Here is a 16,775-nt window from a genome sequence, read left to right as displayed (position 1 = left end):
AACAGCTCAATCTTCCTAGCCTGTGTCTTTAGTAACATGTAACACCACCAGCATTCACAGAGCCCATTCAGCCCATCCTACTCTGCTGGGTCTTTGAGTTAGTCACAGAGTCATAGCTTTTTACAGCATGGAATCAAGCCCCTCAGCCCAACCTGTCCATGCCGACCAAGTTGACTACCTGAGCTAGTCCCATATGCCCATATCCCTCGAGACAAACTACTAGACAAAGTACTTATTGCAGATCTATCACAGGAGTTTGCTGATTCAGAGTTTATTTAGAATCGTTACATGAGAACAAAATATATTATATAACATGTCAAAGATTGCAAAATAAAGGGTCTCTGTGTGAGATTCCTCATGTGTTTTGCAATGAAACCATACACTTGTTCCTTATTGCACAGAATTATATGGAATTCTCAGCACAGCACTGGCCATTCAGCCCGACTGTTATATGCCAGTGTTTATCACTCAGCTAGCAAACTTATTATGTTACTACTTGTGGGATGTTGCTGTGTGAACCTCAGCCGTTACGACATTTCCAAAGCATTCCATTTGCTTTGAAGTGCATTCAGATGTTATGAAGTTATGAAAAGTGCTTTATAACCGCAGGTTCATGCTTTCTGCCAGTGGTTACACCACACAAGCTTACTTCCACTCCCTTCATCTCAACGGCTTATACTCTTAATTACTGGTTTACTGCCAAGATTCGTTGCCAATAGTCAGCTTTCAATTTAAGTGCCATTAGATTTTTTTTCAATGAACATGATATAGAACATTAAACACTTTTAACTGTAAACTAATTTCTTTGGCTAGAAACATGGAGTGTTGGATTGGAAACTTCAAACATAAATTCAGTTACAGATACAGACACCTGTTCATATGTATCGATTTTAAAAGGATGCTCAACATACTAATCCTGTCTATTTTTTAAAGAAAGTTTATAGATAAGTGCTGAGATATGAATCTAAACAGGGTTGTCCAAGTCACTATGTCCACAATGTTGTCCTTAAATAGGTTTTCTTGTGCAGATTTCATTCTTCTAATAATCTCTAATAATTTGTCTTCCATGCATGGGTGGGTAGCTGACTGTTTGAAAAGAAAGACAAAGATATTATTAAAATGAAGTGGGTTGAAGTGTCATTTTTATCTCTGCACTGATCTAATAAAATAGAACCTTTGTGTTATAGTAAAAACTTTTCAGTTCCTGTCAGAAAGAACAGTTTCTGAAACCACTTTGATTACAGGTAACACACTGGGGTTGTCAATAACGGTGAACTGGTTTTACATAATCTGCTGCTGGGGATCATTAGAACTGGTCCTTGGGACTTGACAGTGGGTGAGTGGATAATATGGGTCCTGTCAACCTTGTTGTAATTTCGTGGCTTTGCTCATTGCAGAGTGCTGAGAAGTGGCCCTGTTTCCCTGCAGCTTCAAAGAGAGAAACCCGTCTCAACAGAAGAAAATAGGAGCAAGAGTAGGTCATTTGGTCCCTCAACCCTCCCTGCTACTCAATATGGTCATGGCGGATTGGCCCTATCTTCTTCCATGAGTTCCCCACAGCTCTCAATCTTTCAAAACCTATCTACTTCCTCTTTAAATACACCCAATGACTAGCCTCTGGGAGAGAGAATTCCAGAGGTTCACCACTCTCTGAGCAGCTCGGTGTTAACTGACCACCTCCTAGTCCTGTAACTCTGTCCCTCATTCAAGATTTTTCTAACATCCACCTTGTTATGACCCCCAAGAACCATACACGATTCAGTAAGATAACCACAATAAACTCCAAAGAATATGAATCTAACTTAGAAAAAAATATAGAATTGCTTCACTTGTACCTTTTCAGAAATGCTAACCTCCTTCGATCAAACTCTCCTGCAGACATTAAAAATCCAAGCCTAACATTGCTGAACTATTACTTTCTGATCTCTTTGCCATGTTGATGGTGTCTTATACTGTAGTATCCACACTTGGCAAGGACTTGAGGTCCAAGTCCTGTGACTTTGATTTCTCAATTAAAATTGAATCAGCTTGAAAAATAGAAATCTCGAGGCACTTCTTAAATCAAACGAATATACATACTGCCCTTTGAAGTTATATATGATCGGTTTATACTTTCACTTCCCACTATAAGGAATGAAATGACATTATTCACCCCCTGAGGCAATGTTCAGTTAAAATGATCAGAGCCCATGAATTAGATTTTGAAGCCAATTCATTATTGTACTGCTGATAATTCTAAACCTAGCAAGCACCCATGATCTACAATGAGGCAACTGAGTGGATAATTTCTGTTAAATGGTGGTTAGAACATAGAACAGTGCAGCACAGGAACAGGCCCTTTGGCCCACAATGTTGTGCTGAACTAATTAAACTAGTAATTAAATGCCTAACTAAATTAGTCCCTTCTACCTGCACAATGTCCATACCCCTTCATTCTCTGCACGTTCGTGTGCCTATCTAAGAGCACCTTGAACGCCTCTATTGTATTTGCCTGCACCACCACCCCTGATAATCCATTCCGGGCACCCACCACTCTGTGTAAAAAACCTGCCCCACATATCTCCTTTGAAATTACCCCCTTTCACCTTGAATGCATGCCCTCTGGTATTAGAAATTTCAACCCTTGGAAAAAGATACCGCTGTCTACTCTATTTATGCCTGTCATAATCTTATAAACCTCTATCAGGTCTCCCCTCAGCCTCTGCCACTCCAGAAAAAAGAACTTGAGTTTGTCCAACCTGTACTTAGCACATGCCCTCTAATCCAGGCAGCATCCTGGTAAACCTCTTCTGCACCTTCTCCAAAGCCTCCACATCCTTCCTATAATGGGGCAACCAGAACTGAATGCAATACTCCAGATGCAGCCTAACCAGAGTTTTATAAAGCTGCAACGTAACTGCCCGACTCTTGAACTCAGTGCCTTAACTAATAAAGGCAAGTATGCCGTATGCCTTCCTTACCACCCTTGCAGCCACTTTCAGGGAGCTATGAACTTGGACCCCATGATCCTTCTGTACATCAACACTGTTAAGGGTCTTGCCGATAACAGTGCACGTTCCCTTGGTTGAGGATGTATATTGGCCCAGAACCCTTCTAGTAGCACTGTGGTATCTTTCACATTGTAAAGAGAGTGAAATGTGCATCAGATTTAATGTCTTACCAAAAAGTGGTTTAAAATACACAAAATATTTTAGGGATAAAGAACTCTTATGTTGCCTTACCTCCTTTGAATCTGATCGTGGACAATATGTCCTTCATTCTCACTAACCATCTTCAATTCTCTCTCAGATAGACTCAGTAACTGTGAACCAGTGAGAATCCCCAAAGACCTCACAGTACTGTGGGAAGAGAATAAGAAACCTGTGATGAGTACATTTCATATGGAGAGAAGATTAGACCTGAGAAAGGAATACTTCTGACGTAGGGTGATGATTATGCCAGGTACTGTTAGCACTCAAGTGACGAGCAAGCGTTGCTATAAGTGATTGAAAATCAAAAAAACATTGCAGATGCCGGAAATCTGAAATAAAAACAGAAAATTCTAGAAATCCTCAGCAGGTCATGTATCGTTGGTAAAAGAAAAAGAATTGTTTAAGGAAACACAAGAGACTGCAGATGCTGGAATCTGCAGCAAAAAAAAAAATCTGCCAGAGGAACTTAGCTGGTCAGGCAGCAGCCATGGAAGGAAAAGGAGAGATGTTTCGGGTTGAGAGTGTCCAGTCCAGATGAAGGTCTAGGTCTACTTCCATCTAATTAATGTTTCAGGTCTAGGAACCTTGATCAGAACTGGGAAGGAGAGAAAGTTAGTCTTCAGAAGCAGAGAAAGTAGGAGAGGGATGGGTAGAATAAAGGGAATATCGCTGATAGGGTGAGACTAAGTAGATTAGTGAGACAGAGTAGCAATTAGAAGCACAGTACTCTTCTTTGTCTGAGTAATGTGTTGTTAATAGCAAAATTGTGGGACATGCTCAGCAAACCAGACTAAATGAACAGAGTAAGAAAAGACTGAGCCAAAATGATGACAGACAGAAGAGACCAGTTCTGATACAGACAGAAAGTGAGAGTTACCTGGAGAATTCGATATTGAGAATGGAAGGCTGCAACTTAGTTCCAACCATCCATCCCCCCACCTCTCCATTCCTGACAACTATCTCATTTTTCTCTCTTTCCTAGTTCTGATGGAGAGTACTGGACTCTTTCTCTTTCCACAGATGTTGCCCGCCCTGCTGAGTGTTTCCAGCATTTTCCATCTGCAGATTTTGTTTGATTTTCTTTACAGAGAGAGTTGTAAGAGCCTGAGGTGATTGGCTTAGCTGCATTCAAGAGGAAGCTAGATAAAGGCACGAGAGAGTAAAGACCAGGAAGTACACTGATGAGGTAGGTTAAATGGTGTGGCAGGAAGAGTTAGACCAGTTGTAACAAAGCAGCAATGGTCCTGAAGGCATTGACGGTTGGTCATAGACAACCAGCAATGGGGATGCCTGTGCACTGAGAATTGAGAATGCACTGGATGTCTGGGACACACACATCTATCCTCTCGCCCTGCTCCTGGACTCCCCTTGAACCCAGCAGTGTTGCTGAGCATCAGAGATATTTAGTCACCGTGAACAGGCCCTCTAACAGCAGACTGAGCTGTATGTGGCCTTCTCATCGCTCACGCCCAACTCTGCTTCATAGTCATTGGGAGTCACGTGGCTGTGAAAGGTTAGTGTGGCCGTGGAGTGTGCTGGTGGCCATCATCTAACATGGGGCTTGTCAAATACAACCGAGCCCAATGTGTACCATCTGAGGAGAAACATAGTTCCATTGCTAGTTCTTGAATGAGAGTGAGATGCAAGCAAGCTTGCAATCCACAGGCTAGGCTTTTGTTTCATACTGCAGACAATATTCCTCCCTGGGAAAGAATTGGTAGTGCATGAGGGGAATGGAGGGAGGCAAGAAATTCATCTCCCAAATCCAAGCTTAGAATCAAATTTTCCTGGACTTTTCCTCGAGTGCTCAGCCAACATTGTGTCCAGCTCCAAAAAATCTCTCTGAAGAACTGTTTCCCACATCAGTCACCATTCAAGGGGCAAATCTGTCACTTAAAGCTTACCCGCTATTTCACAATGGATGCTTAGAGTTGGCAGGGAGCGATTGGGGCTCTGTCCAAAGAAAGAGGTAGTTTTGGACCAACTGCCCTAGAGCAAAAGGGGCCATTTAGAAAGTGATTGAATCCAGAGGGCAGCACAATCCTTCCTCACCTGCTGGAAAAGCCTTTGTCCTGGAGCCACGCTGTCACCTCACTAGGCGTGGAGTGCATTGTCAGCTGAGAAGAGTGAGCCTTGGGGAGGTATGGGATACCACGATTGTTGTCAACATCCTGCAAGAAATTAGAAGCCGCGTTAAATATCACAACAGGCAACAAGGCACATCTGGGAGAACATTTAATACTACATTCTAATGGCCTTGCACAGAAAAATCAAGGGAAGACTCTGATATTTACCAGAAGGGAAGGGGTTGGCCGTATATGTCCAAAGAACCAGGAGAAGGGGAGGTCTTTCTCAACACAAAGGCTGGATCTTGTTAAGATTTGTTTTCAGGCTTTTATTTCCTAGGGCTGCTTGAGGAGGGAACAGCAGGACTTTCCAATGGAAGTGGGCTGGGGAGGGGGGAGATGTTGGAATTTGGAGTGGGGAAGGAAAACACAAGGATCAGGAGTGGGGAAAGAGGCCAGGAGAGGAGAGGAAGTGATTGAATAGAAGGAGCTGGGGCATTAGTAAAGGGGAGAGGTTGGGTTTGGGATAGAGGGGGGTTGGGGGGGAGAGAGAGAGAGAGAGAGAGAGAGAGAGGGAGAGAGAGAGAGAGAAAGAGAGAGAGAGAGAGAGAGAGAGCGAGAGAGAGATCATGGTTGGGAATGGGGAAAGAGCAACCAGGACTGGTATTAGGGAGGGGGTGCAGTGGTAGGGAGAGCTTCACTGCTGACTCCACATTAATCTATAACTAAGGTTGCAGATCAGGACCCTATGAATCCCTTTTTGAACAGCTAACAAAGAAGCCCCTGCATTTCTGGGAATGTCCTCTGGTCCCACCAAAAGACCATACAATAAAGGAGCAGAATTAGGCCATTCAGCCCATTTGGTCTGCTCCACCATTCAATCATGGCTGATCTTTATTTTTCAACCCCATGCTCCTGCCTTCCCCCCAAAACCCTTAACCCCCTTACCAATCCATAACCTATCAATGTCTGACATAAATACACCCAATGACGGCTTCGACCACCCTCTGTGGCAACAAATTCCACACGTTCACCACCCTCTGGCTTAAGAAATTCCTCCTCGTCTCAGTTTTAAAGGGACTCCCTTTATTCTGAGGCTGTGCCCTCAGATCCCAGACTCTCCTACTAATAGAAACATCCTCTCCACGTCCACTCTGACCAGTTCTTCCAGTATTCGATAGGTTTCAATGAGATCCCCCCCTCATCCTTCTGAACTCTATTGAGCACAGGCCCAGAGATATCAAACGCTCCTCATACGTCAAACCTTTCATTCCCAGGATCATCCTTGTGAACCTCCTCTGGACCTTCTGCAGGTCCAGCCCATCTTTCCTTAGATAAGGAGCCCAAAATTGCTCACAATATTCCAAATGTGGCCTGACCAACGCCTTGTAAAGTCTCAGCAGTACATCCTTGTTTTTTATACTCTAGTCCTCCCAAAGTGAATGCAAAGGGGAAGTTAATATGGAGATAGCAGGGAAGGCAGCAGGATCAGAGTGGAGTAAATGATGGTCCTTAACACCCTACCGTCCTATTCCCGACAATAAGTTGTGGTTAGCTGTTAAAATTGGGACTTAGGTCCAGAACACAGTGGTGCCAGAGGTTATACATCAAAATCTGAAATAACAAATCACGCACAGTGAGTTGGGGCATAGTCATGGGCTTGTAAGTGGTTAGGATTGAGGGAGGGAGAGGGAAGACAGGTCCTCAACCATGTGCAAGTATGCGCTACAGGGTTCAGACACTGGTAAAGACCAACAAGTTAACTTTGTCACTGGAGTGGAGAGGGGTTCCCTACCAAGGAAACTCTTTCCTCCTGATCCATATACTGCAGGATGTTGTGGGGGATGTGACCAACAAAACCATTCCTGTCCTTCACTTTCCACCATTGCTTTGAAGTCTCCAGCACCTAAAAAGACACAAGCATCATGAATGAGTGAGGCTGACGGTACACAACTGGTAAACCAAACTGAGCAGATCTAAGCACGTTGATGAGTTCCCACGAGATGAAGCCAATCCAAAAGACTATGATGAATATGTTTTGTGAAGACCAGGTGGTTTAGAAGAATTGAGGACAGGAGTCCATACCGACAGAATGAAAATCTCCACACTCTCTCCATTAGCTCAGATGAAACAAGGTTTGAACAGTCTCCACCAGCTTTCTACTTTCTAACTGGTGCCATTTCAGTGCTGACATAGGAGACGAGTTCACAACCCTGGAGGAGGAGAGGGTGCAACACCTGGGCAGCTACAAAGTAGCTACAGGCCATTTGGCCCAACTGGTCCATGCCAGGGTTTCATGACCGTCCTCCTACCCTTCTTCATCATATTTTATCAACATGTCTCATTGCCCCAGGAACAACACCTCATATTCCGTCTTGGTAGCCTCCAACCTGACGGCATCAACATCGACTTCTCCAACTTCCAGTAACCACTCCCCTCTGTTTCCCATCCCCCCTTTGTTTTCCCTTATCCTTCTGGCACCAATGCCCCTTCTCTTTCCCCCTCCCACCCTCATGACTTGCCCCATCACCCACACCTTCCTCTCTCTGGTTCCCCACCTCCTTCCCTTTATTCCATGGTCCGCTGTCCTCTCCTATCAGATTCCATCTTCTTCAGCCCTTTGGCTCTTCCACCTATCACCTCCCAGCTTCTCACATCATTCCCACTCCCCCATCCTCCCCCACCTACCTACCGTCCCCCCCTCACCTGGACTCACCTATCACCCGCCAGCTCGTGCTCATACCCCTCCCCACACACTTTGATCCTGGCTTCTACCCTCTTTCTTTCCAGTCCTGATGAAGGTTCTCAGCCCGAAACGTTGACTGTTCATTTCCCTCCGTAGATGCTGCCCGACCTGCTGAGTTCCTCCAGCATTTGTGTGTGTTGCAACATGTCCCATTTCATTCTTCCTCATGTGCGTATCCAGCTTCCCCCTAAAATCAACAAATCCCTTCTTGAGTTAGAGTTAGGGCACACTGTTAGTTTAAAGGAGGCACCTTAACCTTTATCCATCTCACCACAACTGACCTAAAAATATTCCAAGGTAACACCGGCACCTCACGTCTCAGTGAACACTAAACTTCATCACACATTAGTTGCTACCCTGGTGAATGATGAAGGTTGAAAACCAGGTTGCAAAAATCACATCAACCTTTATCATCCACACAAATCATTGTCATTATAGGTATCTTCTGTTCATCTAATTTATTCTTGGATGTGAACTTTGCCAGCAGGGTCATCTTCCTCAAGGAATTCCCTTAATGGGCTGGTGATTCTCTGACTCAGGACTATGGCAGTATGGCTTCATATTTCCATTTCATCAAACCCCATCCATGTAACTTTCTAGTTCTTAACACTCTTGTGTATATCCAGTTTCAGCATAAATAATTTTCGCCCCAAGAGTTTCAACTGCTGGATTTATTAGTGCCTATTTAATATTTGTTTCCCTCAGTTTTGAACTCTGCCACAAGTTGAAACAGTTCCTCTTCATTGCCAGGTGCTGGAATACTGAAACAAAACAGAAAACACTGGAAATACCTAGCAGCTCGGGCAGCATCTGTGGAGGAAGAAAGAGAGTTAATGTTTTGGATTGATGAACTTCTTTATCTACCTCTCAAACTCTTTTGGAATCTTTAAAGACCACTGTCAAATCATCTCTCTCTTTTAGATAGAAAGGTCCCACCTTGGCCTTTCCTGGTGGTTCCTCCCAGTTTTTGCCTTCATCCTTGCAAAGTTCTTTGCACCTTTTTCGGTGGTTCTCTGTCCATGTTGTAATTTTAACACTGGAAGCATGCCGAGTGGGCATTACCTACCTCGAGAACATCGTCTGCTCTCACTGTGAGCTCCTGGGGATTCCTTTTCGTGAAATCGTAGATTGCCTTGGCAAACTTCTGGGACCTGTCAGGACAGAGGCAGACATCAGTTTCCAGATTTCCTTTCCAAAGTAGAAAGAGGCCAATCTACCCATTTAGTGCATGCCAGCTCCCAGAGCAATCCCATTTGCCCATTAATTTTCCTTGTAACCTGTTCTCTCATCAATTCTACCATCCACTTAGTCTAGGGGCAAATTACAGTGGACAATCATCAACCTGCATGTCTTTGGGATGTCAAGTCAAGTCAAGCTTAGTTTATCGTCTCGAGCACGAGTATGGTGTGGTACACTATAATGAAAAACTTGCTTGCAGCAGCATCACAGGCACATAGCTTCTGACAACACACAAAATGTAAGTTATACCTTAATTATACAAGACAATTAAGAGAAAAAAATATTAGTGCAAAAAAATAAATACAGTCAGAGACAAGTCCATAGAAGTGCAAGAGATGGTCTGTAGAGCTTTTGAGGTGGGATTAGGGTTGTGCAGGTTGGTTCAAGGACCAGATGGTTGCAGGAAAGTAGCTGCTCCTGATCTTGGTGGTGCGGTGTAGCAGCGAGAGACTGGAGCAACACTGGGGAAACCCACGTGGTAACAGGCAGAACTCGAGGTCGGGGTTGACCCTGGGTCGCTGGAGCTGGAAGCCGCAGTTCTATTGGCTGTGCCACTGTGCCACCCTAAGTTAGTGACCTGATCTTGGCATGTGCTCGTCCTATTCCAAAGATATTCCTTCAGCTAACAGATTAATTTCAAAACCGGCAGAGAGCAGTCAGGTGAACAGTCAAAACTTGAGGAGACACCTGCCCAGACAGTGCATTGTAGATCAGATTAACCTAATGTATACAAATGTAGTTCTTCTCAGCTCCCACCCAACCACTATGTCCTCTTCCCCTCCTTCCCCTCTGCCATCAGACTTCTGAACGGTCGATGAACACTTCCTCACTATTCCATTTTTGCACTATTTATTTATTTTTTTGGGGTAACATAGTAATTTTTATGTCTTACACTGTACTGCTGCCGCAAAACAACACATTTCATGACATATGTCAGTGATAATAAGGCTGATTCTGATTTTGATTCTTTTCTAATTATCTTAAATCTGTGCTATTGACCTGCCTGTCACTTGAAACAGTTTCTCATTATCTTCTCTCATTTATTCTCATAATTTCCTGAGCTCGATTCGATAGCAGTGATTACGGTGATTAAGTTGTTGGAAGCCTGGACTGTTGACCTGAGCACATGAGTTTGGTAGTTGGGGAATGCAAATTTGAGTAATTAAATAAAGTTGATCAGGTCGTCTCTAGACTTCAGATGAATGAGAAGAAATCTCATTGAAACTTAGAAAGTTCTTAGCAAGCCTGACAGGGTGAGTGCAGGGAGGATGTTTCCACTGACTGTGGAGTCTAGAACATGGGCCCACAGAATAAGGTGGAGGTCATTTAGGACTGAGATGAAGAAATATTTATTTACTCAGAGGATGGCGAATCTTTGGAGTCCTCTACACCAGAGGACTGTGGAGGTTTGGTCATCGAGTTCATTTAGAACAGAGATAGTGGAGGGGAATGGATCTGAGGTAGAAGATCAGTTACGGTCTTGATGAAGGCAGAGCAGGTTTAAAGGGACAGACTCCTGCTCCTAATTCTCATGTTCTTATGAAAATTTGGAACTATAAATCTGGTATAAGAAATCCTCTCCTACTCTGATCTCTTTGCCTTTGGTCTCCTACAGCAAGCTCAATGTAAGCAGGGAACAGCACCTCATCTTTCATTCTGACACACTGCAAACCTTGGGACTCAGTGCTAACTTCAACAGTTTCAGATAGCTGTATGTGTCAGGAGATCATCCACCTGCACATTAAACTCTCCAAATGAAATATTAACTGTTTTCTTTCTCTACAGATGCTTCCTGTTCTGCTGGGTATTTCAAGCATTCTCTTCTATTTCAGATTTTCAACAGCTGTTGTGTTCCGCATCTCACACTTCTGGTACCACGTTTTTCTCTCTCTACAGATCTTGTAAATTTCCTGTTATTTACACCTCCCCCAGAGAGATCGGAGCATTGAATATACAAGCTGGGCGGTTATGTTTGCGATTGTACGAGAAGTTGGTGAGGCCACAGTTGGAGTATTGTGTTCAGTTTCGGTCACCCTGTTATGGGAAAGATGTGATTAAACTAGAAAGAGTGCAAAAAAGATTTACAGGGTGTTGCCAGGACTCGAAGGACTGAGTTACAGGAAGAGGTTGGACAGGCTGGGCCTTTACTCCTTGGAGCGTAGGGAACTGAGGGGTGATCTCATAGAGGTGTATAAAATCATGAGGGGCATCGATAGGGTGAGTGGTCTTTTTCCCAGAGTTGGGGAATCAAAAACTATAGTTTTAAGGTTAGAGGTGAAGGGTTTAATGAAGAACCTGAGGGGCAACGATTTTACACAGCATTTGGTAGCTATGTGGAACCAGCTGCCTGAGGAAATGGGTGAGGCAGGTACATAAGACACATTTAAGAAGTATGTGGACAGGTATATGGATGACAAGAGTTTAGAGGGATATGGACCGAGTGCTGGGAAATGGGATTAGTTTGAATAATCCCATAATCTTGGTCGGCATGGACACATGTGTGCCGAAATTTAATGAATTTAACACTGAAATGAAGATGTGGGGCCTTCAAAGAATAGACGATTGTCCCAGATCTGAAACACTAACTGTTTCTCTTTCCACAGAGGCTGCCTGACTTGCTGAGCATTTCCAGCAATTTCTGTCTTGATTTAATATTTGAGGTCAATGACCCTTCATCAGGAACTTCATTTTTCCAGCATTTTCTGTTTTTATTTCGGATTTCCGGCATCTGCAGCATCTGATCACCAGCTGTGATTAGCAAGCGTTCATTATCCTTTCTTAGGGGAAATTAGGGATGGTCCATAAATACTTGCCCAGCCAGCTCTTACCACATTACCTGAACACATTTAAAAATCTATCAAAATCCCTCTTAATTTTGAATACTATTGTTCAATTTCCTCCTAAACCTCTCTGTTTTGAGGAGGATAATTCCATCATTCCCACTTTCTCCACTTTACAAAGTCCTCTCCTCCCTGACACCATGTTGTTAAATTTCTTCACCATTCTCTCTGAAGCCTTGAACCACCCAGTACAGCTGTGATGAGAAGAAGGGTGATCAAAGTGGACTGAATTGTCCTCCTCATTTGTAATCACCTTGTGATACTGCACTCACCTCTCAAATGGGTTTCTATCTTGCCAAGTGCCATTTCCCACCTGAAAATACAGGGCAGAATTCCGTGAAATATTTGCAAAGTTTTGTTGAAGTACAATAATAATTAAGCCTTTTTGAGAACAAAAACTTATGCTCAGACACGTAGAATAAACACAGCATTTTGACCTTGAACTCCAACTCTGAAATTTGTTTCTGTTGAATTCAATGGAATCACATTTTGGAAGGGGTCCACAATATACATACGCTACTATATCCTGCATCTTGTATACTGTATGTATCCAAGGACAAATTCTAGCCTGAGTTTAACTCTGAGCTAGATTATTGTCAAATTTGCATGCATATTCTTTTGTTTAGTCTATATATTAGGCTGTTTAGATTGGCAAATCTCCAAATTAAGATGTTGATGCATGTGGCTTTGCAAATTCATGAGCTTAAAATAAGGCAGATGCCAGAGACTGAGGTGTCCACTAACCAACTAAACTGCTCTGATACCTACATACACCGGGGCCTCTATCTCTGTAATCCCCTCCATCCCTACAATCCTCTACAGTTCCTGCCTTTCACCAATTCCAATGGCATGTTCTCAATTTTAAATTCTCCAGCACTGATAGCCATGCCTTTCGCTGTCTAGGATTTAAATTCTGTAATTCCCTTCTGAAGCTCCACCACATCTCTTGTATTTTAACCTTGCCTTTGTGGTTCAGTCCTGTTGAACCCATTCAGTCCCACTAGGTAATGCTCTCTAGGCCTTAGAAGAATGAGAGGTGATCTCAATGAAACCTATGACTCTGCAGGGAATCAATAGTAGGTGAGGGTAGGACTTTCACAGTGAATGGTAGGGCCCTGGGGAGTTGTTATAGAACAGAGGGACCTAGGAGTACAAGTATGTGGTTTTCTGAAAGTAGCATCACAGTTAGACAGGGTGGTGAAGAAGGCTTTTGGCACATTGGCTTTCATTAGTTAGGGCATTGAATATAGGAGTTAGGGTGTTATGTTGCATTTGTACAAGATGTTGGTGAGGCCGCATTTGGAACATTGTGTTCAGTTTTGGTCACCCTGCTAGAGGAAAGATGCCATTAAGCTGGAAAGAGTGCAGAGAAGATTTACGAGGATGGGACTCAAGGGACTGAGTATTGGAGAGAGGCTAAGCAGGTTGGTACTTTATTCATTGGAGCATAGGAGAATGAGGGGTGATATTATAGAGGTGAATAAAATCATGAGGAGCATAGATAGGGTGAATGCGCACAGTCTCTTTCCCAGGATTGGTGTATCAAGAACTAGAGGAAATAGGGTTAGGGTGAGAGAGGAGAGATTTGGTAGTAACCTGAGGGGCAACTTTTTCACAGGAAGGGTGGTCTGTATTTGGAATGAGCTGCCAGAGGAAGTGGTTGAGGCAGGTGCATTAACAAAATTTAAAAGACACTTGGGCAGGTACATGGATAGGAAAGGTTTAGAGGGATATGGGCCAAATGTGGGCAGATAGGACTAGCTTAGATGGGAATCTTGGTCGGCACGGACCTGTTGGGCCGAAGGGCCCGTGTCTGTGCTGTATGACTCTATGACTCAATGATAGGGAGAAAGCCATGAGGTTCTTTCCCTTGTCTGGATAGCCCTGGATCTGGAGGCGTATCCCCAAGGTATAGGCTCAGACATTTGGAACATGCTGGGAGGACTGTCATCAAGGGTTCTCTATCCTAGAGGGCCATGTTGAGACTGACTGATGAAATCCAGGGGGATAGAACATAGAACATAGAATACCACACAGGAATAGGCCCTTCAGCCCACAATGTCTGTGCTGACCATGCCATTTTAACTAATCCCATCTGCCTGCACATGATTTATATCCCTCCATTCCCTGTCTGTTCATGTGCCTGTCTGAATGCCTCCTAAACATTGCTATTGTATCTACTTCCACCAGCTCCCCTGGCAGCAAAGTAATATTAGAACGTCAGAAGATCAGCCTAGACCTTCTGGAAAGACAGAGCAGATTGAAGGGGCCATGTTCCTCTTTCACTCTTATGTTTTACATTCCTGTGATGATTTAATCAAATAAAGCAGGATATTAATAGGAAGTTGTTACAGAGATTTATTGGCTTGAACAATTCAGCAGAACTGCCACAAGAGGGCAGCTTACCAATAAGGTTGAGCAATATGGTGAAATTTTCATATTTTAATGGATATGATTGAAAAGGAACATCGCCCAGCAGTGCACATCTCATGCACGTTTCGCTTATCCCTTGCTGAGTCTGCGTTCTCTGTGTTCAGTCGTTTACAAGACCAGTGGACTTGCATCTTCAGTCATGTAACATAGCAGTGGGAGACTGATTCCCACTCACTGTCAGTGAGCAGAACAGCGGCTCCTTCAATCTATTTAGATCCTAAATTAAAGGTTACCTCCTCCTCCCATTCACTGTCACTCTTCTGAAAGTCAACATCTCTGACATTTATAGGCTTGGTATAATTGACCTTTTATAACATTATTTCGACAGATAAAAATTGATGTTTACATTTAGACATTTATTTTGATTTTTATCTATTTGATTTTTCAGGGCTGCACAGAATTAGGGGTATATGCAAACAAACTGTCAGTGACTGGATGCCAAGAAGTTCATTATATCATTATATCAAAATATTTAAAGAAATCAATAATATGAGTACTATGTGCTTTAACTCATTGTTTCCATGTGGCAGCTATGTTACATCAACAAAAAGAAATAAAAAGCAAAAATTTCACCAGTCAGTCTGTCTGTCCATTTTAGAGGGTTTGTCTGTGGCTGATTTCTAATGAACATGTTTGTTAGTAATGGTGTCACTGAGGTGAATTCGACATCTAACAATACTTATTGATAAAAATTAAATTCTACCAAGCCTGCTTATTTTATTCCCTGGGGTTTTTTTTAATACTTCCTTCAGTTTTTTCTCATTTGTGTTCCCACTCTCCAAGTCTAAAATAACTGATAATTATTAATTACTTGCTAATCAATCCTGGTGCTGTCTGTGTGGAGTTTGCACGTTCTCCCTGTGGTCATGTGGGTGCTCCCCCCCTCACCCCCTCCCCCCTCTCCCTCCCTCCCCTCCCGCCGGGGTACTGCGGTTTCCTCGCCGATCCCAAAAATGTGCTGCCAGATTAATTGGCTGCTGCAAATTACCCCCTAGTGTAGGGAAGTGGCAAACAAATCAAAGGGAAGTTAAAAGGCATATAAGAAGAAATAAGTAAACTGGTAAATTGGTTTATTATTGTCACATGTACCAAGGTAAGATGACAATAAGGTACAAGGCCATGACAAGATAGATTGTGAGGTCAAGAGTCCATCTTATCGTACAAAGAGTCCATTCAATAGTGTTATAACAGCGGGATAGAAGCTGTCCTTGAGCCTGGTGGTGCACGAAAATAAGAGGGGGAATGGGACGGATGGGATTGCTTTGCCGGGAGATAGCATGGACCTCGGGCTGCATGGCTTCCTTCTGTGGTGTAATGAGTAAGCTCGCTTGCTCTGAAGGTATTAAGTGCTGTCTGTGTGGAGTCTGCATGGTTGTCTTGGTAATAGAGAGCTCCAGCATTGAAACAGACCCGGCAGCTCACCGAGTCCATGCCAACAAGAAGCACCCATTTGCAGTAATCCTACTCTAACCCATTGTATTCTCCTTACATTCCCATCCACTCATCCACACACCAGGGGCAGTTTACAGTGGCCAAATAACCTACCAACTCGCACAGATTTTGGGATGTGGGAGGGAACTGGAGCACCCAGCGGAAACTCACATGGTTGTACAAACTCCACACGGGCAGTAACAGAGGTCAGGATTGAACCCAGGTCGCTGGAGCTGTGAGGCAGTGGCTCTACTAGCTGCGCCACTGTGCTGCCCGATGATCGCACAGGGTTCCTTTCGGCACTCTGGACTCCTGCCACACCCCAAGGACATGCTGGTAAGTTAATCAGCTTTTATAAATCAGCCAGTTACGTGTCGATTTCACCTCAGGCTCACAAATCAAGGATTAGGTCCTACTCAGGGTATTGGTATTGGTTTATTATTGTCACTTGTACCGAGGTACAGTGAAAAACTTGTCTTGCATACCGATCATACAGGTCAATTCATTACACAGTGCAGTTACACTGAGCTAGTACAGAGTGCATTGAGGTAGTACAGGTAAAAACAATACAGAGCAAAGTGTCACAGCTATCATCAGATTCAGGCAGCTGACCCTGAAGAAGGAAAACCAATATCTACCATCTCGCAAAGCCCCAGTGACTGGCCGGCACAGGGAGACTGGAGAGCAGGACGGCAACATCCCAGAACAACATTTGATTCTATTTGTTCCAGTTTTAGAGCCGTATTGTCATAGAGTCAGTAGAATCAACACGCAAACAGGCCCTTTGGCCCAATTCGTCCAGGCTGACCAAGTTGCCGAATGGAGCTAG

General features: G+C 43.6%; 1 protein-coding gene across 2 annotated transcripts in view; it reads right to left on the bottom strand.

Annotated features, from left to right (window-relative positions):
- Positions 1-272: 272 nt before the first annotated feature.
- LOC127580877 (epidermal growth factor receptor kinase substrate 8-like) overlaps positions 273-16,775 on the bottom strand; it is a 78,449-nt gene continuing 61,946 nt past the window's right edge. For both annotated transcript variants that reach the window (XM_052034846.1, XM_052034844.1), the window contains 6 exons: positions 12,355-12,395; positions 9,070-9,154; positions 7,053-7,163; positions 5,244-5,362; positions 3,222-3,338; positions 273-1,086 (listed from right to left, as the gene is read on the bottom strand). In XM_052034846.1, coding sequence (XP_051890806.1) covers positions 1,050-1,086; positions 3,222-3,338; positions 5,244-5,362; positions 7,053-7,163; positions 9,070-9,154; positions 12,355-12,395 — 510 coding nt within the window. In that variant the 3' untranslated portion in view covers positions 273-1,049. The remainder of the gene's footprint in view (positions 1,087-3,221; positions 3,339-5,243; positions 5,363-7,052; positions 7,164-9,069; positions 9,155-12,354; positions 12,396-16,775) is intronic.

This window comes from Pristis pectinata, chromosome 20 (genome assembly GCF_009764475.1).
Source record: "Pristis pectinata isolate sPriPec2 chromosome 20, sPriPec2.1.pri, whole genome shotgun sequence".
Lineage (NCBI taxonomy): Eukaryota > Metazoa > Chordata > Chondrichthyes > Rhinopristiformes > Pristidae > Pristis > Pristis pectinata.
The sequence above is the reverse complement of the archived record's forward strand: the minus strand, read 5'-3'. Positions and strand labels throughout refer to the sequence as shown.